At 46.0% G+C, this 23,300-nt stretch overlaps 1 protein-coding gene across 1 annotated transcript; it reads left to right on the top strand.

Annotated features, from left to right (window-relative positions):
- Window positions 1–1,225: 1,225 nt before the first annotated feature.
- Window positions 1,226–22,394, top strand: gsg1l (gsg1-like; the record flags this gene model as incomplete). Its single annotated transcript, XM_080510978.1, is given in 6 exon segments — window positions 1,226–1,471; window positions 1,473–1,515; window positions 9,639–9,686; window positions 15,590–15,742; window positions 18,439–18,550; window positions 22,040–22,394. Coding segments are annotated over 6 exon segments (957 nt in total).
- Window positions 22,395–23,300: the final 906 nt, after the last annotated feature.

Raw genomic sequence — 23,300 nt, 5'->3', positions numbered from 1 at the left:
ACTTAGTACTGATTTCAGATCTTTTCATGGGGTTTTGAACTTGATTGATAATCAATTAATTATTATTAATGATCAATTGAAAAAGAACTTTGAATCTCGGTCGTTTCATTACAGTTGATCTGCTTCATGATGAAAACCTTTGAAGGGAGACGCTTCTTTTAATTTCCAGTTTAGTGGCGGGTCAGAGAGAGAGAGAGAGAGAGAGAGAGAGAGAGAGAGAGAGAGAGAGAGAGAGAGAGAGAGAGAGAGAGAGAGAGAGAGAGAGAGAGAGAGAGAGAGAGAGAGAGAGAGGGAGACCTCCTCCTCCTCTCCAGCGGAGCAGCGGCTCCAGTCTCTGGCTGTCGGAGCGACTTGATGGACGCTCACGCTCCGGACGCCTCGCGGCTCTCGGTCGGACCGGACGTCGCCTCGCGGCTCCGCGGGGACGAACCGGAGAAGAGAGGAGTTTAATACCCGGAGTGCCATGCCTCCTCTTCTCCTCCTCCTCCTCCTCATACATCTCTAACCACCTGCTCCTCCTCTTCCTCTGGCCATCACCTCTTCTTCCTCAGTTTCCCCCCACCTCTTCTCTTCTTCCGCCTCTTCATCGCCCCTTCTTTTCCTCATTTCCTTCTCATCTCTGTCACTACTCTTCCTCTTCTCCTTCACACTTCCTCTTCTCCTTCACTCTTCATCTCTTTTTCCTCTCATCCTTCACCCCTCTTCATCTACTCCTCCTCCTTCATTCCTCTTCATCTCCTCGTCTTCCTATCCTCCTTCAACCTTCTTCACCCCTTTCCTCTCCAGCTTCTTCACCCCTCCTCTTCCTCCTCCTCTTCCTGCTCCACCTCTTCATCTCCTCCTCCTCTTCCTCCTCCTCCTCCTCTTTCTGCTCCACCTCTTCATCTCCTCCTACTCTTCCTCCTCCCCTTCACCTCCTCCTCCTCCTCCCCCTCTTCATCTCCTCTTCCTCCTCCTCTTCATCTCCTCCTCTTCCTCTTCCTCCTCCTCCTCCTCTTCACCTCCTCTTCCTCCTCCTCCTCCTCCTCTTCATCTCCTCCTCCTCCTCTTCCCCTTCCCCCTCCTCTTCCTCCTCCTCCTCCTCTTCACCTCCTCTTCATCTCCTCCTCCTCTTCATCTCCTCTTCCTCCTCCTCTTCATCTCCTCCTCTTCCTCCTCCTCTTCCTTTTCACCTCCTCCTCCTCCTCCTCCTCCTCCTCCTCCTGGATGAACGTTCTCTGGAATGATGAAGACCACGAGGAAGTGTCGAGCCCTGCTGTCGGTGGCTCTGAACCTGGTGGCGCTGTTCTTCTCCACCACGGCCTTCATCACCACCTACTGGTGTGAAGGGACGCAGCGGGTCCCTAAACCCACCTGCAGCAAGCAGCGGCACCACAACTGCATTGACTACGGCGTCAACGAGACGGACCAGAGCAAGGTGCACTACAGCTGGGAGACCGGCGATGACCGCTTCCTGTTCCGCCGCTTCCACAACCGGCATCTGGTACTCCTGCGAGGAGAACATCCACGAGGCAGGTGAGTGCGCTAGACGGCCACAACGCTCACCTGGCACACCTGACGACCGGCACACCTGACGACCGGCACACCTGACGACCGACACACCTGACGACCGACACACCTGACGACCTACACCTGACGACCGGCACACCTGACGACCGGCACACCTGACGACCGACACACCTGACGACCGACACACCTGACGACCTACACCTGACGACCGGCACACCTGACGACCGACACACCTGACGACCGACACACCTGACGACCGATACACCTGACGACTGATACACCTGAAACCTGACGACTGATACACCTGATGACTGATACACCTGAAACCTGACGACTGATACACCTGATGACTGATACACCTGAAACCTGACGACTGATACACCTGATGACTGACACACCTGACGACTGACACACCTGACGACTGATACACCTGATGACTGACACACCTGACGACTGACACACCTGACGACTGACACACCTGATGACTGATACACCTGATGACTGACACACCTGACGACTGACACACCTGATGACTGACACACCTGACGACTGATACACCTGATGACTGACACACCTGATGACTGACACACCTGACGACTGACACACCTGATGACTGACACACCTGACGACTGATACACCTGACGACTGACACACCTGACGACTGACACACCTGATGACTGACACACCTGACGACTGATACACCTGATGACTGACACACCTGACGACTGATACACCTGACGACTGATACACCTGATGACTGATACACCTGATGACTGACACACCTGATGACTGATACACCTGACGACTGACACACCTGATGACTGACACACCTGACGACTGACACACCTGATGACTGACACACCTGACGACTGATACACCTGATGACTGACACCTGACGACTGACACACCTGATGATTGACACACCTGATGACTGACACACCTGACGACTGATACACCTGATGACTGACACACCTGACGACTGATACACCTGACGACCTACACCTGACGACTGACACACCTGACGACCGACACACCTGACGACTGACACACCTGACGACTGATACACCTGATGACTGATACACCTGATGACTGACACACCTGACGACTGATACACCTGATGACTGATACACCTGATGACTGATACACCTGAAACCTGACGACTGATACACCTGACGACCGACACATCTGACGACTGACACACCTGACGACTGATACACCTGATGACTGATACACCTGATGACTGACACACCTGAAGACTGACACACCTGATGACTGACACACCTGACGACTGATACACCTGATGACTGACACACCTGACGACTGACACACCTGATGACTGACACACCTGACGACTGATACACCTGATGACTGACACACCTGATGACTGACACATCTGATGACTGACACACCTGACGACTGATACACCTGATGACTGACACACCTGACGACTGACACACCTGACGACTGACACACCTGATGACTGATACACCTGATGACTGACACACCTGATGACTGACACACCTGATGACTGATACACCTGACGACTGACACACCTGACGACTGACACACCTGATGACTGATACACCTGACGACTGACACACCTGATGACTGACACACCTGAAACATGATGACTCTTGCAGCCAACACATTTTTCACAATTCTTAGTTTGAAACTTCTCTAAATGGGCTTTAGTCTCTTTTATAGATTATTATTATATACAATGCAATGTCATCTTCACTATAAAGGCTATTTTCTGTGAAAAGTTTTATATGAATATTTCTAAGTTAAATCCATAAATCAACTGCAAATAGGAGATACTCTTTGGTTATTATGAGACGATAACAAGATGAACAGCAAAACTATTTCTTCCTTAATTAATTTCTTTCCTTCACTTGAGCAGGAAGACCTCAAAGCAGGCCGAGTTGACAGGAAGTGTTCCGCCGCCTCGTAAAGTTAATGAAATCCAATGAAATGTGAGAAAAGCGTTGCACTGAATGAGAGCAGGATTTTATTGTCCCTCATTAGTTTGAAGAGGAACAGTTTTGGGTGCAGAGCCTGCAGACACAGCGGAGGGAAAAGGTTCCTCTAAGGAGAAGTGGTGTCAGGACGGGCTGGAGGCTTTACTGCCCTCGTTACATCACAGCAAGCTGGCAGGGAGGCGGCTAAGGAGCTCAGCCTAATGAGAACTGAAGCTCCGCAGCAGTTTAACTTCCGTTTTTTCTCACACTGTTTGCACACTTTTCATCCACATTTATTTGCCTTTTTTAAGGTTTAGACGGCGACGAGTAGACGACACGTGAAACTGAGGGTTTATCTGCAGAATTCATTTTGTGTTTCACTTTAATTCAACCACACTTCCCATCAACTGAGGCCCAGTTTACTCCGTAATGAATGAATGAATCTTGGTGGTTTTATTTTGGCAGTCACTGTAATAATAATCCAACTTGGTGGATTTATTTTGACAGTCACTGTAATAACAATCCAACTTGGTGGTTTTATTTTGACAGTCACCGTAATAACAATCTCTGGAGCCCCCCGAAGGGACATGGAGGAAAGAAAAAAGGAAGAGGAAATAAATATATCTCGGGATCTCACAATAACTTTTGCGAGATCTCACAAAAGCATGTCCTTTCGCTAAGCACTGCTTGAATGTCTTTATGTTTTAGGACGATTTCAAAATAAAACTCAATAAAACTCTCGTATGGGTGGGCGTCCTCCATTAGCTTTAGCTTCTCCCAACAACAGTGGGGGGTACGGTGTCTCTGAAAGGACAAACTTAGGGGATCACATACACAATGAGCATATATAATAATATAGTTTTGCGAGATCCTGAGATAGTTTTTTTTTTTTTCCCTCTTCCTTTTTTTTTCTCCATGTCCTTTCGGGGGCTCGGTAACAATTCAACTTGGTGGTTTTATTTTGACAGTCACTGTAATAACAATCCAACTTGGTGGTCTGTCCACTAGAATCTCTGTGTTCTTCCAGTGTTAAAGTTCTCCTCTCCTCCTTCTTCACCTCCTCCTCCTGCTCTGGTCAGTCCAGAAACCTCGTATTCAAAGTTTCCAGCTCCTCCTTGATTCTCCTCCATTAGAATATTGGATCCTAGGAGCTGCATTCAAAATCTGCTGTGTCTGTGTGAGCTGGACTGGCTCCGCCCACACATGCCCATCTTGGGAAGAGGAAAACCTTTAAAAAGTCAATTTTGCATCATATGACTCATTTAAGTTAATTTTTTGAGATTGAGTCCAGTTTCAGGCTGTTTCAAGGGAAACTTGGTTCTCGGCTGCTTTTATTAAGTCGCAGCTCAGCAATGTTAGAATCACATCCTACAAATAGGAGAAAAGATGTTTCAATCCACCTGAAGTCTCTTTACAATAAATCTGTTTTATTAGTGGCTGACACTCCAGGAACTGTGTGTGTGTGTGTGTGTGTGTGTGTGTGTGTGTGTGTGTGTGTGTGTGTGTGTGTGTGTGTGTGTGTGTGTGTGTGTGTGTGTGTGTGTGTGTGTGTGTGGCTCGTTCTTTAATTACATTTCGCATTCATGTTAATCAGCCGCCGTCAGGAAACATTTCGTCCAAACAACCAATCAGTTGTGACTCAGCCGCCTCCACCTGCAGCTTTCTGCACTTTCAGGTAAACGATGAAGCGTTGTTGTCCAGACGAAAACCAAATCAATTCCTCCAGGAATCTGGACTGAAGTTTCTCATGATCCCCGATAATGACATTCATAAATGTCCACATGGAGAAACATCAGACTGAGCAGTGCTTTAAGTGGAAAAAAACCAAACGGTGGTCGTCCCCTTGCTGACATGTCGTCAGTCTCTCATCGAAATATGGACAAAAACATAATATTCAGTGGCAGAAAGACATTTTGTCAGTCTAAAATAAAGACACCTTGTGCAGCATGTGGATCTGATGGTGTAGTGATGGTGTAGAGACAGTGTAATGATGATGTAGTGATGATGTAGTGATGATGTAGTGATGATGCAGTGATGGTGTTGTTATGATGTAGTGATGGTGTTGTTATGGTGTAGTGATGGTGTAGAGACAGTGTAGTGATGATGTAGTGAGGGTGTAGTGATGATGTAGAGACAGTGCAGTGATGATGTAGTGATGGTGTAGTGATGATGTAGTGATGATGTAGTGATGGTGTAGTGATGGTGTAGTGATGGTGTAGAGACAGTGTAGTGATGATGTAGTGATGGTGTAGTGATGATGTAGTGATGATGTAGTGATGGTGTAGTGATGGTGTAGTGATGGTGTAGAGACAGTGTAGTGATGATGTAGTAATGGTGTAGTGATGGTGTAGAGACAGTGTAGTGATGATGTAGTGATGGTGTAGTGATGGTGTAATGATGATGTAGTGACGGTGTAACGACGGTGTAGTGACGGTGTAGTGACGGTATAGTGACAGGTAGTGACGGTGTAGTGATGGTGTAGTGACGGTGTAGTGACGGTGTAGTGACGGTGTAGTGATGATGTAGTGATGGTGTAGTGATGGTGTAATGATGATGTAGTGACGGTGTAGTGACGGTATAGTGACGGTGTAGTGACAGTGTAGGGACAGTGTAGTGATGGTGTAGCGACGGTGTAGTGACAGGTAGTGACGGTGTAGTGATGGTGTAGTGATGATGTAGTGATCGTCTTGTGATGGTGTAGTGACAGTGTAGGGACAGTGTAGTGATGGTGTAGTGGTGGTGTAGCGACGGTGTAGTGACAGGTAGTGACGGTGTAGTGATGGTGTAGTGATGATGTATTGATGATGTAGTGATCGTCTTGTGATGGTGTAGGGACAGTGTAGGGACAGTGTAGTGATGGTGTAGTGGTGGTGTAGCGACGGTGTAGTGATGGTGTAGTGACGGTGTAGTGACGGTGTAGTGACAGTGTAGTAGTGGCCTAGTGCTCAGTGCTGCTCTGACGTACTGGTTGTGGGCGGAGCCTCCTGTCACTCGATAGTTTGTGACTTATTGCTGCTGCTGAGCTCCGAGGGAAGAGAAATCAAACAAACCTTCAGCCACTCCAGCATCCTCTGGCTGCACACCAGGAAAAATAACCATCTGTAGTCTGCAGGTGTGACTGTGGATAAACTGTGACTAATGCAAGAAGTAAACCTCCATTATTATAAATCATATAAATCATCTGTGTGGCCTCCGATAAATGAAGGTGAATAGGAGCCCTCTGTTGAAGAATGTCTTTCTCCTCTTTCAGTGTGACCAAGAAATAATGGCTGTGTGGTTTCTTGAATTCTAAATATTGAGAGAAGAGAGTAGAACACTTTCTCATCTGTAATTTATTCATAGAAGAAGCATCTAAAGGAAAACTCCCCAAACTCAAATGTTTTTTTTTCAGAAATAGTCCAAAACTTGGTGGTCAAAACCAGTTGAAGACTTAATGACCACTCGAAAACTTCTCAGGAACCTTTTTACAACTAGTCCAACCCAAATCCTTCAAAAACGGAATCCCTTCAAAGTAGTGTAAAGATATTTCTAAACTATAATTAAACTAGAATGAAATTTGAATTAAAGTAGAATTAAACTAGACTTAAACTAGAATTAATTTAGAATTAAACTAGAATTAAACTAGAATTAAACTAGAATTAAACTACAATTAAACTAGAATTAAACTAGAATTAACAGGCGCTTAACAACATCCAGTCAGTGTGAACGTGTGGAAACTCTTTGCAGGGTTGGTTGTACAAGCATCTGCAGACGATGGTTGCAGGAGTGTTGACAGATGATGGTTGCAGGAGTGTTGACAGACGATGGTTGCAGGAGTGTTGACAGACGATGGTTGCAGGAGTGTTGACAGACGATGGTTGCAGGAGTGTTGACAGACGATGGTTCCAGGTGTGTTGACAGACGATGGTTCCAGGAGTGTTGACAGATGATGGTTGCAGGAGTGTTGACAGACGATGGTTGCAGGAGTGTTGACAGACGATGGTTGCAGGAGTGTTGACAGACGATGGTTGCAGGAGTGTTGACAGACGATGGTTCCAGGTGTGTTGACAGACGATGGTTCCAGGAGTGTTGACAGACGATGGTTGCAGGTGTGTTGACAGACGATGGTTGCAGGAGTGTTGACAGACGATGGTTCCAGGAGTGTTGACAGACGATGGTTGCAGGAGTGTTGACAGACGATGGTTCCAGGTGTGTTGACAGACGATGGTTCCAGGAGTGTTGACAGACGATGGTTGCAGGTGTGTTGACAGACGATGGTTCCAGGAGTGTTGACAGACGATGGTTCCAGGAGTGTTGACAGACGATGGTTGCAGGAGTGTTGACAGACGATGGTTCCAGGTGTGTTGACAGACGATGGTTCCAGGAGTGTTGACAGACGATGGTTGCAGGAGTGTTGACAGACGATGGTTCCAGGTGTGTTGACAGACGATGGTTCCAGGAGTGTTGACAGACGATGGTTGCAGGTGTGTTGACAGACGATGGTTCCAGGTGTGTTGACAGACGATGGTTCCAGGAGTGTTGACAGACGATGGTTGCAGGTGTGTTGACAGACGATGGTTGCAGGAGTGTTGACAGACGATGGTTCCAGGAGTGTTGACAGACGATGGTTCCAGGAGTGTTGACAGACGATGGTTCCAGGAGTGTTGACAGACGATGGTTCCAGGAGTGTTGACAGACGATGGTTCCAGGTGTGTTGACAGACGATGGTTCCAGGAGTGTTGACAGACGATGGTTCCAGGTGTGTTGACAGACGATGGTTCCAGGAGTGTTGACAGACGATGGTTCCAGGAGTGTTGACAGACGATGGTTCCAGGAGTGTTGACAGACGATGGTTGCAGGAGTGTTGACAGACGATGGTTGCAGGTGTGTTGACAGACGATGGTTGCAGGAGTGTTGACAGACGATGGTTCCAGGTGTGTTGACAGACGATGGTTGCAGGAGTGTTGACAGACGATGGTTCCAGGAGTGTTGACAGACGATGGTTCCAGGTGTGTTGACAGACGATGGTTCCAGGAGTGTTGACAGACGATGGTTCCAGGTGTGTTGACAGACGATGGTTCCAGGTGTGTTGACAGACGATGGTTCCAGGAGTGTTGACAGACGATGGTTCCAGGAGTGTTGACAGACGATGGTTCCAGGAGTGTTGACAGACGATGGTTCCAGGAGTGTTGACAGACGATGGTTCCAGGTGTGTTGACAGACGATGGTTCCAGGAGTGTTGACAGACGATGGTTGCAGGAGTGTTGACAGACGATGGTTCCAGGTGTGTTGACAGACGATGATTCCAGGTGTGTTGACAGACGATGGTTGCAGGTGTGTTGACAGACGATGGTTGCAGGAGTGTTGACAGACGATGGTTCCAGGTGTGTTGACATACGATGGTTCCAGGTGTGTTGACAGACGATGGTTCCAGGTGTGTTGACAGACGATGGTTCCAGGAGTGTTGACAGACGATGGTTCCAGGTGTGTTGACAGACGATGGTTCCAGGAGTGTTGACAGACGATGGTTCCAGGAGTGTTGACAGACGATGGTTGCAGGAGTGTTGACAGACGATGGTTCCAGGAGTGTTGACAGACGATGGTTGCAGGAGTGTTGACAGACGATGGTTCCAGGAGTGTTGACAGACGATGGTTGCAGGAGTGTTGACAGACGATGGTTGCAGGAGTGTTGACAGACGATGGTTCCAGGTGTGTTGACAGACGATGGTTGCAGGAGTGTTGACAGACGATGGTTCCAGGAGTGTTGACAGACGATGGTTCCAGGAGTGTTGACAGACGATGGTTCCAGGAGTGTTGACAGACGATGGTTGCAGGAGTGTTGACAGACGATGGTTCCAGGAGTGTTGACAGACGATGGTTCCAGGAGTGTTGACAGACGATGGTTCCAGGTGTGTTGACAGACGATGGTTCCAGGAGTGTTGACAGACGATGGTTGCAGGTGTGTTGACAGACGATGTTTTCCACTGAGTGTATTAAACCAAACTAAGCGGTTCAGTGGTTCAGAGTCGGTGAATATAAAGACAAACAGGTCGTAACTCTGAGATCAAATCACTCTAATGATCATTTTGTCCTTTATCTCTCTTTTTCTGAATTCATTCTCACCTCCTCCTCCTCCTCCTCCTCCCCCTCCCCCTCTTCCTCCTCCTCCTCCTCCTCCCCCACTCCTCTCAGGTGAGAAGTGTCGGAGCTTCATTGATCTGGCCCCAGCCTCGGAGAGAGGTGAGTAATGGCCGTCATTAGATGCTCCCCGCCGCTCTCCACCTGTTCACTGGGTTGAGGGAGAACTGTGGAGAAAATAAGAAATCATAGAGAGGGAGACGTCTCTGTTCCTGCTCTCTCCCACTGTTTGACCTCAGACGAAGAAGTAATGGGATTACTTTTAATTCTGGCTCGAGGACAGCTGAGGTTTAAAATGAAATTCTCCTGTTGATTCACCGTCTTACAAACACTGTTAACAAAACGAGGTGAATTCACTGTAATCACATTCCAGGTTCATAGATGATATATCGATTTATTGGAGTGGTCAGTGTCACAGACAATGGTTTCCAGTGTCACTTGTAGGGATCTCATAAGACTACAGAAAGTTTGTTCATTTCTGGGGAAACAGAATTTTCATTTGTCATGATACACAGTCATGACATATGAATTCAGACCCAGGAATGTGACTGACCATCACACCCAGTGGGGGGGAACCTTTTGCCACTGCAGGCCCGTGCAAATCCTCCTCCACTTTCTGCTGAAAAGACTCTTCCCCCATGCACTCAGCCAGTCACTGATTGGTTGAAGCTCTCAGGATTTCACAACTTCAAATCCTCAACCTTCACCAAAAGCCTGTGGAAGAGACTCGTCAAGCGAGTCTTGCCCCGTGAACACCAGGAAGGAGCTGCGTCCGAGCAGTTCCTCTCACAAAAGGCTTTTGCTCCTGTTCTTCAATGGAGAAGGGTTGTTGGAGGCAGCTCACCCAGTGTTAGCATACAGCTACACCAGAGGCCTGCAACCAGGGGCCAAAACAAGTCTCATTCACATCAACTCATTCTAGAAATGGTCCTTTAGCAGAGACATACAGGAAGCAGACGCTAAAGACTAGCTTCCATGTTCCATTGTTCTCCAGCACATGGTGGAGATCCAGGACAGACTTCCTGTTCTCTGATAACCTCCATTTGAATGTAGTTTCTTGTGATCCGCCATCTTGTTTTGTAGTTCCATCACACGTCTCTCACACACTCCCTCCACCTCTCTCTCTCTCTCTCTCTCTCCACACACACACACACACACACACACACACAAACACACACACACACACACACACACACACACACACACACACACACACACACACACACACACACACACACACACACACACACACACACACACACACACACACACACACACACACACACACACACACCAAGCTGTATATAGGTAGTTAGAATCTGTGTTTATTTGTTTTCATTGTAAATAAATATAATTTTTGGAATCATGCGTACTGTTAATTCTGGTAATTCTAATTAATTTAACTATTAATTCAAATTCTTGATGAACTGTTTAGTATATCTTATGAGACTGATAGAACTGAATTGGCTATCATTTCCTGTTAAGACAGGTGGAGCTCCGAGGTTCTGATACACATCAGATTAAATTTCAATAACATTATTAATAACTATCTTTGATAATTATTAATCATTATCGAGAGCCAACCAAAACATAAATGGTTCTCCGCGTGAGGAGGGAACCGCACCAACTAAATGGTACCTGGTGATCTTATGAGGTAAGAAATTCCCACACATTGACTCCATGCAGTGGGTTTTACCATGATTTCCTTTTTGGGTCTGGACCTCTAATTGATTTTCAAATTCGCCTTTTCTGTATAACGATTGGGATGATAGAAAACCATACATTGTTCACAGTTTATTGACGGATGGATGGATGGATGGATGGATGGATGGATGGATGGATGGATGATGGGATAGATGATGGATGGCTGATGGATGTCCAGTCATTATGGAGCAGTTTTCTCCACCACTCTGTGTGCAGCTCTTATTAGAGAACCCATATATGTCTATATTTCACGTTTCACAGTCCACCCTATGCTCATGTGGGATCACATGAGCATAGGGTGATGCTCATAAGTCCAGAGCATCATGTTGGAGGTGGAGGGCTAAGGGGTAGGTGTAGGGGTATAAATAGAATTGGGATTGGGCCACAGTATAAACACTCACAACTAGTAAAATTCTAGTATTTCTTGTATTGAGCTGACGTCACCTCTCATGAACCGGCTGGTTCTCAGCTCCTCCACCTCCTCCACCCTCACGGAGACTGCAGCCCAGCCCACAGCCGCCTCCTCCACCCCCTGGGTGACGTAGCCAGCAGCTCACCTGGTAGTTGTAGTAATGTTAATGGGAATAGCAGCAGGTTTCAAAATGAGCTTCTGAGGAAGTCCAGTTTCAAAGTACCGTAGTTCTGGAAGCTTCTTTGGTGAAGAGTCGCTCACAAACAAACATTGTTTGTGGAAAATAAGAAAAAGTCCAGCCACATTCTCCGCTGTGCTTCTTCTTCCAGAAGACAAATAGTGTGGAACCATACTGGTACCTGAAAACACATTTTCTCCAGTGGACATGAAGGTGAAAACACATTTTCTCCAGTGGACATGAAGGTGAAAACACATTTTCTCCAGTGGACATGAAGGTGAAAACACATTTTCTCCAGTGGACATGAAGGTGAAAACACATTTTCTCCAGTGGACATGAAGGTGAAAACACATTTTCTCCAGTGGACATGAAGGTGAAAACACATTTTCTCCAGTGGACATGAAGGTGAAAACACATTTTCTCCAGTGGACATGAAGGTGAAAACACATTTTCTCCAGTGGACATGAAGGTGAAAACACATTTTCTCCAGTGGACATGAAGGTGAAAACACATTTTCTCCAGTGGACATGAAGGTGAAAACACATTTTCTCCAGTGGACATGAAGGTGAAAACACATTTTCTCCAGTGGACATGATGGTGAAAACACATTTTCTCCAGTGGACATGAAGGTGAAAACACATTTTCTCCAGTGGACATGAAGGTGAAAACACATTTTCTCCAGTGGACATGAAGGTGAAAACACATTTTCTCCAGTGGACATGATGGTGAAAACACATTTTCTCCAGTGGACATGATGGTGAAAACACATTTTCTCCAGTGGACATGATGGTGAAAACACATTTTCTCCAGTGGACATGATGGTGAAAACACATTTTCTCCAGTGGACATGATGGTGAAAACACATTTTCTCCAGTGGACATGATGTGAAAACACATTTTCTCCAGTGGACATGATGTGAAAACACATTTTCTCCAGTGGACATGAAGGTGAAAACACATTTTCTCCAGTGGACATGATGGTGAAAACACATTTTCTCCAGTGGACATGATGGTGAAAACACATTTTCTCCAGTGGACATGAAGGTGAAAACACATTTTCTCCAGTGGACATGATGGTGAAAACACATTTTCTCCAGTGGACATGAAGGTGAAAACACATTTTCTCCAGTGGACATGAAGGTGAAAACACATTTTCTCCAGTGGACATGAAGGTGAAAACACATTTTCTCCAGTGGACATGATGGTGAAAACACATTTTCTCCAGTGGACATGATGGTGAAAACACATTTTCTCCAGTGGACATGATGGTGAAAACACATTTTCTCCAGTGGACATGATGGTGAAAACACATTTTCTCCAGTGGACATGATGGTGAAAACACATTTTCTCCAGTGGACATGATGGTGAAAACACATTTTCTCCAGTGGACATGATGTGAAAACACATTTTCTCCAGTGGACATGATGTGAAAACACATTTTCTCCAGTGGACATGAAGGTGAAAACACATTTTCTCCAGTGGACATGATGGTGAAAACACATTTTCTCCAGTGGACATGATGGTGAAAACACATTTTCTCCAGTGGACATGAAGGTGAAAACACATTTTCTCCAGTGGACATGATGGTGAAAACACATTTTCTCCAGTGGACATGAAGGTGAAAACACATTTTCTCCAGTGGACATGAAGGTGAAAACACATTTTCTCCAGTGGACATGAAGGTGAAAACACATTTTCTCCAGTGGACATGAAGGTGAAAACACATTTTCTCCAGTGGACATGAAGGTGAAAACACATTTTCTCCAGTGGACATGAAGGTGAAAACACATTTTCTCCAGTGGACATGATGGTGAAAACACATTTTCTCCAGTGGACATGAAGGTGAAAACACATTTTGTCCAGTGGACATGAAGGTGAAAACACATTTTGTCCAGTGGACATGAAGGTGAAAACAGATGTGGAACAACAAAAACAGCAGTTCAATGTGAAGCAGCAGAGACTGAGAGAGCAGAGAAGAGGCTCCTTGGCACATTGGTGGGCGTGTCTTGTTTTGGTTTCTCCTCATGTCAATCTTCCTGGAGGCGGGGCTTCTCTAGCCCTAGACGTCATCAAATAGAATCAAGGTGTTGAGCTCCCCCACCAGGTAGAACAGAGAAAGATCACTGTGAACTCAAGCTGGAGGGAATCAATGAAAAAACACTTTGGGGATGTAGATGAACCCCAAATAGCACTTTTATCATGTTTAAAGACCAGAAAAGTCCATTTAGTACAATACCGGTCCTTTAAACCCAATCAGCTGCTGTTTCCTCAACGTCTCACCACCGACCAGCCGACAGACTCGTCAGCTAGTTGTTTGCTAATCAGGAGCAACTAGCTTGTTTTCAGTGTGAGAAGCTCAGCCTCCACAAGAAAGAGACAACAATAATTGTAACTTTTGACTGGGATGCACCGATCCCAGTAGTGGGTATCAGGTCCGATAATGCACAGAGATTTATTTGTAAATGTAGGGGGAGAATATCCATTTTTGTAAAAACCTGTGTACGTGTAAACGTTCTGACTGATATAATCTTTATCAGCAGGCTCTATCCCTCCAGCTTCAGTCTACTGTGTGTTGACGGGTCCATGCTCTGCACTGTGCGTACTGTCGGCTGGAACTCCACTATAAATTAGGCCGAATGGCATTTAAAAAGTACTTTATCTGCAAGTGGCTATAGGTTAGTACTCATACTTGTACTCATCCTTTTAAAAAGCGCTGTCGATGCATCTCTACTTCTTCACACCTGCAGATGTTCGAGAGGCGGATTCACTTCCCCCGTTTCCAGGATCCCGTTAAACTGATAGAAGAGGCGGTAAAGTTAATGTGACAGCTGTTAATTGATTGGAACCCAGCGCAGTCTTTTCCTGGAAGTCGTCACTTTTGATTGATGGAAGTTATCGGAGCTGAATGGAGGTCAGCAGTCTGCCCGACGTTCACGTCCTCATTTACACACCGAATCCAGCAAATTTGACAAAACTGTCTCAGCTTCCTCCAAACCCATCAAACATTCAGTGACGAGCCCCTCATCTGTTCCTAAAGTAACTCGTCATCTGGTAAAGTGTTTCATATAGATCACTTCTGTAGACAGTGCTGCAGTCGGTGGGAGGAAGATGCTCTTTAGAGACTCTTTAGAACAAAGTAATGATGAAAGTAATGGAGTAACAAGCTGCTTCACACTGACAGTTTCTCTCTGATTACAAAGTCTTTATGAGTAATGAGCAAACCTTCGACACTCAGTGTCCCGGCAGTATTATTGTGATTAAAGGGGGAGATGTAGCACTGAGTGGGCGTGGCCTGTCTGTGAAGGCTGGCGGTGTTAACGCCATCTGGAAGCAGAGCGCTGACCTTACTCCTCCTGCAAGGGTACCAAATGTTAATCTGCTCCTCGCGTCCCTCACACACTCACTGTGGGTTTCAGACACAGCTGCTCCTCTGTCACCTCCACCACGTGTCCATTCATCCATTCATCCATTCATCCATTCATCAATTCATCCATTCATCTACGTCTCCACACGTTCTGCTTTCAATCCAAAACCAACAAACAGGAGGAAACGTCCTCGTTCCATAAGAAGGAGAAAAAACCGCCACCTGACTAGTGGACCTACATGAAAACTACACTGTGTTCATTGTGTGTGTGTGTGTGTGTGTGTGTGTGTGTGTGTGTGTGTGTGTGTGTGTGTGTGTGTGTGTGTGTGTGTGTGTGTGTGTGTGCAGGCGTGCTGTGGCTGTCAGTGGTCTCGGAGGTTCTCTACATCCTGCTGCTGGTTGTAGGATTCAGCCTCATGTGTCTGGAGCTCTTCCACTCCAGCAACGTCATCGACGGTCTCAAACTCAACGCCTTCGCCGCCGTCTTCACCGTGCTCTCCGGTAAGACCCGGACCTGGAATCCATTCTAGGCTCGCTGTGGAAGGATTCCAGGCTCGCTTCTGACTCGTGTTAAGGCCGATTCATACTCCTTAAGAGCCAGAAGGAAGTTGGACCGTGTGGAGTCCTGCTGAACAAGATGATGTCACTTCCTTCGTCCAGCTCCTGGAATAAGAGATTCAGTTGGACATTTCCAACCGTGCTGCTGAAAAGTGTAGGAGCGGCACTGCTGGAACTTCTGCTCTGCCGTGTGCTGCGCATGCACGTCCCAGCTCTCTAATCACTATCAGTCATATTTTAATCATATTTAGCTTGTAACATCGACTCAGCTCCTTTAAATGTCGGAGGGCGGAGTGAGGTGATGCACCTGAACGCATCACTCAAAGCTGCTCCTACAGTTAAAACCGGACCAACATGGCAGAAACTCTCTGTTATTACTGAAACAGTTCAGAGAAATGAAGTTGTGAGGGGCGTGGCCTGCTGTGAAGGGGCGTGGCCTGTGAGCTTGGCAGCTTCTTATAAAAGTAGGAACAGTCTTGTAGAAAAAGCTTTTTCTTCTTGTTCTTATGGCTTCAAAAGGTCTGCAAGGGACTTTCATTCGGTACAGGCCTGTTGTTGAATCTTCCAGGCAGATTGGTTTTGTGTTTAGGTTTCAGTCAGTCCACCACATGGTTCTATTACAGATCTGGAGCTGTAAGTCTATGTATGAGGATAGTTTTAAGTTGTATTTTAAGAAAGTTTCAGATCTGAAGCAGTCTACGAATGGTTCCAGACTGACATTGGACTGGTTTCAGTTTGGGGGTCATCAGTTGGTCCTGCCAGTTCAGTCACTGCAGTGTCAATGTTAACAATCAGCTGTTGGGTGTGCGGAGGAGCCAGAAGGGTTTGTTTTTGTTCACTTGAGAACGTTACAGGAGAGATTTGAGAGTTGAGGAGAGTCTGGTGCAGATTTATGAGGTGGTTGAGAGTCAGAGGTTATCCCCTGGAAGCTTTGGCTGAATCCCTGCCACTGACTTTTCTCCAACTCCTCTTAAACCTCTTACACAAGAAGCTGATTCTGCAGCTCTGCACGCTGCCTCTACTGCTCACCTGCTCCTTTCCTCCTTGTTTCCTCCTTGTTTCCTTTTCCAATCCTCCTCATTTCCTCCTAGTTTCCTCCTTGTTTCCTCCTCAATTCCTCCTCATTTCCTTTTCCAATCCTCTACATTTTCTCTACATTTCCTCCTCTTTTCTACCTTGTTTCTTCCTCATTTCCTCCTAGTTTCCTTTTCCAATCCTCTTCATTTCCTCCTTGTTTCCTCCTTGTTTTTTCCTTGTTTCCTCCTCATTTCCTCCTCGTTTCGCCCTCATTTCCTTTTCCAATCCTCCATATTTCCTCATTTCCTCCTCCTTTCCTCCTCATTTCCTCGTTGTTGCCTCCATATTTTACTCCTCATTTCCTTCTCGTTTCCTCCTCATTTCCTCATTGTTGCCTCCATATTTTACTCCTCATTTCCTCCTCGTTTCCTCCTCATTTCCTCGTTGTTGCCTCTTCATTTCCTCCTCATTGCCTCCTCGTTTCCTTTTCCAATCCTCCTCATTTCCTCCTTGTTTCCTCCTCATTTCTACCTTGTTTCCTCCTCAATTCCTCCTCATTTACTTTTCCAATCCTCCACATTTCCTCCTCACTTCCTCCTCATTTCCTCGTTGTTGCCTACTCATTGTTGCCTCCTTGTTTCCTTCTCGTTGCCTCCTTGGTTTTCCCCCATTGTTATTGTTTATAGGGTATTATTCTCTGCTGTGTGTGTGTTTCATTACACAAACATACAACAGCACTGCCTACTGGCCTGACATGCTCACGACATCATTCTTTTAAATGTTCATGTCGTTTCTATGTGAACAGACGTCCTTTTGAAAATGTTGCTGTGTAAAAGCAAAGCTTTCCTGAAACAAAAACCATGCATTTTCACTTGGTGTAAGCAGGGCTTCATTCATGGTTCAGGCTGTCTTTAATGTGGTTTTAAGTGAATGTTTCATTTATTTGTTTAGTTTCCAACTTTGAGGCCAGTTTTGGGCGGTTTGGAAAAACTTTGTTGAAGTTCTAGTCTCGTTTCATTACATGCAGCTCATGTCGACGCAGCAGCAATACAGTTTATTTCACAGTTGGAGCTCAACACAGAGAGTCTAATTAGAAACACACACACACACACACACACACACACACACACACACACACACACACACACACACACACACACACACACACACACACACACACACACACACACACACACACACACACACACACACACACACACATCATGAGATCACCTGATTGTGCCTGATGACTACTAATGATAATTGGATAATTGGATGCGTAGTGATGGAATGATGAGGTGATGGAGTGATGAGGCGAAGGAGTGATGAGGTGATGAAGCGAAGGAGTGATAAGGTGATGGAGTGATGAGGAGATTCTCCGTAAATGATCACATCTGATAATCTGTTGTTGATTTTCCTGAAGGTCAAACAAGCATCTGAACAATGTGAAGAGGAAAACTGAACCTCAAGTCACTTTATTAACAACACATTTATTACCTATTCATTTACTGTGTGTGTGTGTGTGTGTGTGTGTGTGTGTGTGTGTGTGTGTGTGTGTGTGTGTGTGTGTGTGTGTGTGTGTGTGTGTGTGTGTGTGTGTGTGTGTGTGTGTGCGCGCGCAGGTCTTCTGGGCATGGTGGCCCACATGATGTACACGCAGGTCTTCCAGATCACCGTCAGTCTGGGACCAGAGGACTGGAGACCTCACAGCTGGGACTACGGCTGGTCCTTCTGGTCAGTCCACTGCTCACACTCAGCTTCATCACTTCATCTCATCAATGTATCATGTCCTTTTTTATCTTCACTATCCTCGTCGTCTTTAAAGGTTGTTGATGAGCATGAAGCGTGTTACATTTACATCCTCTTTCATGAAACTGGTAGATCACTCATCCATCCATCTGACGGAAAAAACAAACTGTCTGGGAAACACTGTTACATGCTCAGTATGGCCATAGTAACTAGTTCTGCACATGCTCAGTATGGCCATAGTAACTCGTTCTGCACATGCTCAGTATGGCCATAGTAACTAGTTCTGCACATGCTCAGTATGGCCATAGTAACTCGTTCTGCACATGCTCAGTATGGCCATAGTAACTAGTTCTGCACATGCTCAGTATGGCCATAGTAACTAGTTCTGCACATGCTCAGTATGGCCATAGTAACTAGTTCTGCACATGCTCAGTACAGCCATGGTAACTAGTTCTGCACATGTTCAGTACAGCCATAGTAACTAGTTCTGCACATGCTCAATACGGCCATCGTAGCTAGTTCTGCACATGCTCAGTACAGCCATAGTAACTAGTTCTGCACATGCTCAGTATGGCCATAGTAACTCGTTCTGCACATGCTCAGTACAGCCGCAGTAACTAGTTCTGCAGATGCTCAGTATGGCCATAGTAACTAGTTCTGCACATGCTCAGTATGGCCATAGTAACTAGTTCTGCACATGCTCAGTACAGCCATAGTAACTAGTTCTGCACATGCTCAGTAGGGCCATAGTAACTAGTTCTGCACATGCTCAGTATGGCCATAGTAACTAGTTCTGCACATGCTCAGTACAGCCATAGTAACTAGTTCTGCACATGCTCAGTATGGCCATAGTAACTAGTTTTGCACATGCTCAGTATGGCCATAGTAACTAGTTCTGCACATGCTCAGTATGGCCACAGTAACTAGTTCTGCACATGCTCAGTATGGCCATAGTAACTACTTCTGCACATGCTCAGTATGGCCCTAGTAAATAGTTCTGCACATGCTCAGTAGAGCCATTCAGAACAAAGTTTCCTCTATGGTGTTATGACCCCCAGTCCTTATTCTCCTGGGATTTGGTGCTTTAATTTTGACAGTCACTGTAATAACAATCCAACTGGGTAGTTTAGGTTTGTTGTTTCAGTGTAGACAGAAATCATTTTCAAAATGTTGTGGTGTCACTGGTACTACTGGTGTCACTGGTATTACTGGTGTTACTGGTGTCACTAGTGTTACTGGTGTCACTGGTGTTACTGGTGTTACTGGTGTCACTAGTGTTACTGGTGTCACTGGTATTACTGGTGTTACTGGTGTCACTAGTGTTACTGGTGTCACTGGTATTACTGGTGTTACTGGTGTCACTAGTGTTACTGGTGTCACTGGTGTTACAGTATTACTGGTGTCACTGGTGTTAATGGTGTTACTGGTGTCACTGGTTTTACTGTTGTGACTGGGGTCACTGGTGTCACTGGTGTTACTGGTGTCACTGGTGTCACTGGTGTTAATGGTGTTACTGGTGTCACTGGTTTTACTGTTGTGACTGGGGTCACTGGTGTCACTGGTGTTACTGGTGTCACTGGTGTTAATGGTGTTACTGGTGTCACTGGTGTTACTGGTGTCACTGGTGTTAATGGTGTTACTGGTGTCACTGGTGTCACTGGTGTTACTGGTGTCACTGGTGTTACTGTTGTTACTGGGGTCACTGGTGTTACTGGTGTCACTGGTGTTAATGGTGTCACTGGTGTTACTGGTGTCACTGGTGTTAATGGTGTTACTGGTGTTACTGGTGTCACTGGTGTTACTGTTGTTACTGGGGTCACTGGTGTTACTGGTGTCACTGGTGTTAATGGTGTTACTGGTGTCACTGGTGTTACTGGTGTCACTGGTGTTACTGGTGTCACTGGTGTTAATGGTGTTACTGGTGTCACTGGTGTTACTGGTGTCACTGGTGTTAATGGTGTCACTGGTGTTACTGTTGTTACTGGGGTCACTGGTGTTACTGGTGTCACTGGTGTTAATGGTGTTACTGGTGTCACTGGTGTTACTGGTGTCACTGGTGTTAATGGTGTTACTGGTGTCACTGGTGTTACTGGTGTCACTGGTGTTAATGGTGTTACTGGTGTTAATGGTGTCACTGGTGTTAATGGTGTTACTGGTGTTACTGGTGTTAATGGTGTCACTGGTGTTAATGGTGTCACTGGTGTTACTGGTGTTACTGGTGTTAATGGTGTCACTGGTGTTAATGGTGTTACTGGTGTTACTGCTTTTACTGGTGTCACTGGTGTTAATGGTGTCACTGGTGTCACTGGTGTTACTGGTGTCACTGGTGTTAATGGTGTCACTGGTGTTAATGGTGTCACTGGTGTTACTGGTGTCACTGGTGTCACTGGTGTTAATGGTGTTACTGGTGTCACTGGTGTTAATGGTGTCACTGGTGTTACTGGTGTCACTGGTGTCACTGGTGTTAATGGTGTCACTGGTGTCACTGGTGTCACTGGTGTTACGACGGCTGTGGTACTGTAGCAGCATTTCCCGAGTGTTTCCAGAAAGTTGTGTTTTTCCCCATTTCCATGGAGATGGATTGGAGCTTTCGTGAAAAGCGGCTCCGATCACCACTGGGATGTAAACATGCACCTTTAGGATTTTCATTGGACGAGTCTGACTTGACTACTGTTGGTCTTTGCCTCTGCGATGGAAGGGGTCGATCCTTTTCTGGTCATGTGACTGAACTTGTTTTAACCTAATTGAAAACGGGAAGATGATCTTGATCCGAGTCATATAATCAACTATCTTGACTCATGTTTGTTTAGCGTCACTGATCAACGACCATCTTGTTGCCGCTTGCTTGATCCTGATTGAAACTCTGAAAGTTTCACAGGCGTATTTTGACTCTTTTGTCTGAACAAAAGTCCTTGAAAATCCCTTTCAAAAGTTCATTGAAAAGCTCATGGGAGGAACATTGTGTCCTGGAGGAGGGAACTCTCCCCTCAGAGCCGACGCAGACCCTCCTCTTCATTCTTTCATCACTGCTGAAGGAAAAACGACTGGAAAAACGATGGAATCTACTTGACAGACGAGTGAGCGTATATTTATCTTAAGTTTGTGTAAAAGTCAAACAAACAAACCCCCGCGGCTCCATTTATCACCTCACTGAACCGAACCTTCAGCTTGTCTACGTTCTGGATGATAATCCAGCCTGAGCAGCAGAGTGGCAGCAGCTCAGAATATTTATGAATAAAGGACGAGAAGCATCTCTACTTTCAGACTGTGCATGGAAAGAATTTCCCCATGAGATTGATTGAGTGTTCTATTCTATTCTATTCTATTCTATTCTATTCTATTCTATTCTATTCTAATGTATTATGTTATATGTTTTGTGTCTGTATTTATTTATTGATTAATTTCTGGTTTTGTCTGTATGTATGAAGCGGGAGCTACAGAGTAAGAGGCAGTGTTTCCTGTGTGTGTGAGCAGCATGGCGTGGGGCTCGTTCACCTGCTGCATGGCGGCCTCCGTCACCACGCTCAACTCCTACACCAAGACGGTCATCGAGTTCCGCCACAAGCGGAAGCTGTTTGAGTTGGGCCTCCGCGAGGAGCACAGCTACCTGGACCAGGAGGCCTTCCACTACTTCAGGGACCGCTCGCTGCAGTCCATCTCCAGCACCGTGGAGGTCTACCCGGGCCCCGGCGGCACCAGAGCCGGCCTCATGGTCGGAGGGCCCGGACCGGGACCGGGACCGGGAACTGGGCGTGGGCCCATGCGAGGCTCATCAGCCTCCATACACTTGGGAGAGAACTCGGACTCTCTGGGGGAGGAGCAGTGCTGAGGAGGAGGAGGAGGGGGGGGGGGGATGTGGGCGTGGCCACAGGAAGTCCGGCCCAGCCACTCGGTGTCTGATGGAAGCACAAGGTCCAGTCTGAGGGTCGGACTCCACAGGGGAAACAAACCGACTGGAATGTTCTGCTACCAGCTTCCAAGGCTGAGAGACGGATGGAGGTCCTCCGTAGTGTCTGTGTGGCTCCGTGTAGTGTTCAGCTGATTCACCCTCATCCTCCTCAAACTCTACCGCCACACAGTGACTCCTACAGGCAGAAGGTGGTAGTACACCAAGATCATGAATGTGTAACGAATCGCATAAGAGCAATAGTTTTAATATATTTTTATAACTTCATTCTTGACGAAAAACTATCATAATTAAGAGTCAGAGAAGTTTTGCTCAGTGGAAATAATCAATTCTTCACATTAAACACTCGGTTAGCTATGTTAGCATTTATTCATGGTATAAATGAGAGAATTGTTGATTCTCTCTGTAACTCTCACAATTCCTTAGTTAGACAGCTAAAGTGTTGCCGCTGCTGCCAAATATTAACGTGAAACTTTAGTTTGAGTCAGTTAAAAGTTCAGTCACGTCAAATGATTTACAAAATAAGGGGAACAACAAAACTTAGCACGCAAACAGGGAACACAACTGGGATGCTGCTGATGCTTTAATACAGTAAAGAAAAAGAACATGTTTGTGCTAATGCTAAAACGCTAATGCTAAAAAGCAACTAAGCAAGCTTGACTCTTCAATAACAGCTTCAATGAGTGAGTTGGAATATCTCAAACTGTAGAAACACAAAAGAAAATCAAACGCTTGGTTTTGCTAACGTAAAGTTGTCTTTAGCCTCAGTTAGCCGTTTGCTAACAGCTGCACTGTAAAGAGTGAAACAAATCCAGACGAGTGTTTTTT

The sequence above is a fragment of the Blennius ocellaris genome (assembly GCF_963422515.1).
Source record: "Blennius ocellaris genome assembly, chromosome: 16".
Classification (NCBI taxonomy): domain Eukaryota; kingdom Metazoa; phylum Chordata; class Actinopteri; order Blenniiformes; family Blenniidae; genus Blennius; species Blennius ocellaris.
Note: the sequence above shows the minus strand (reverse complement) of the source record. Positions and strands in the feature narration are given on the sequence as shown.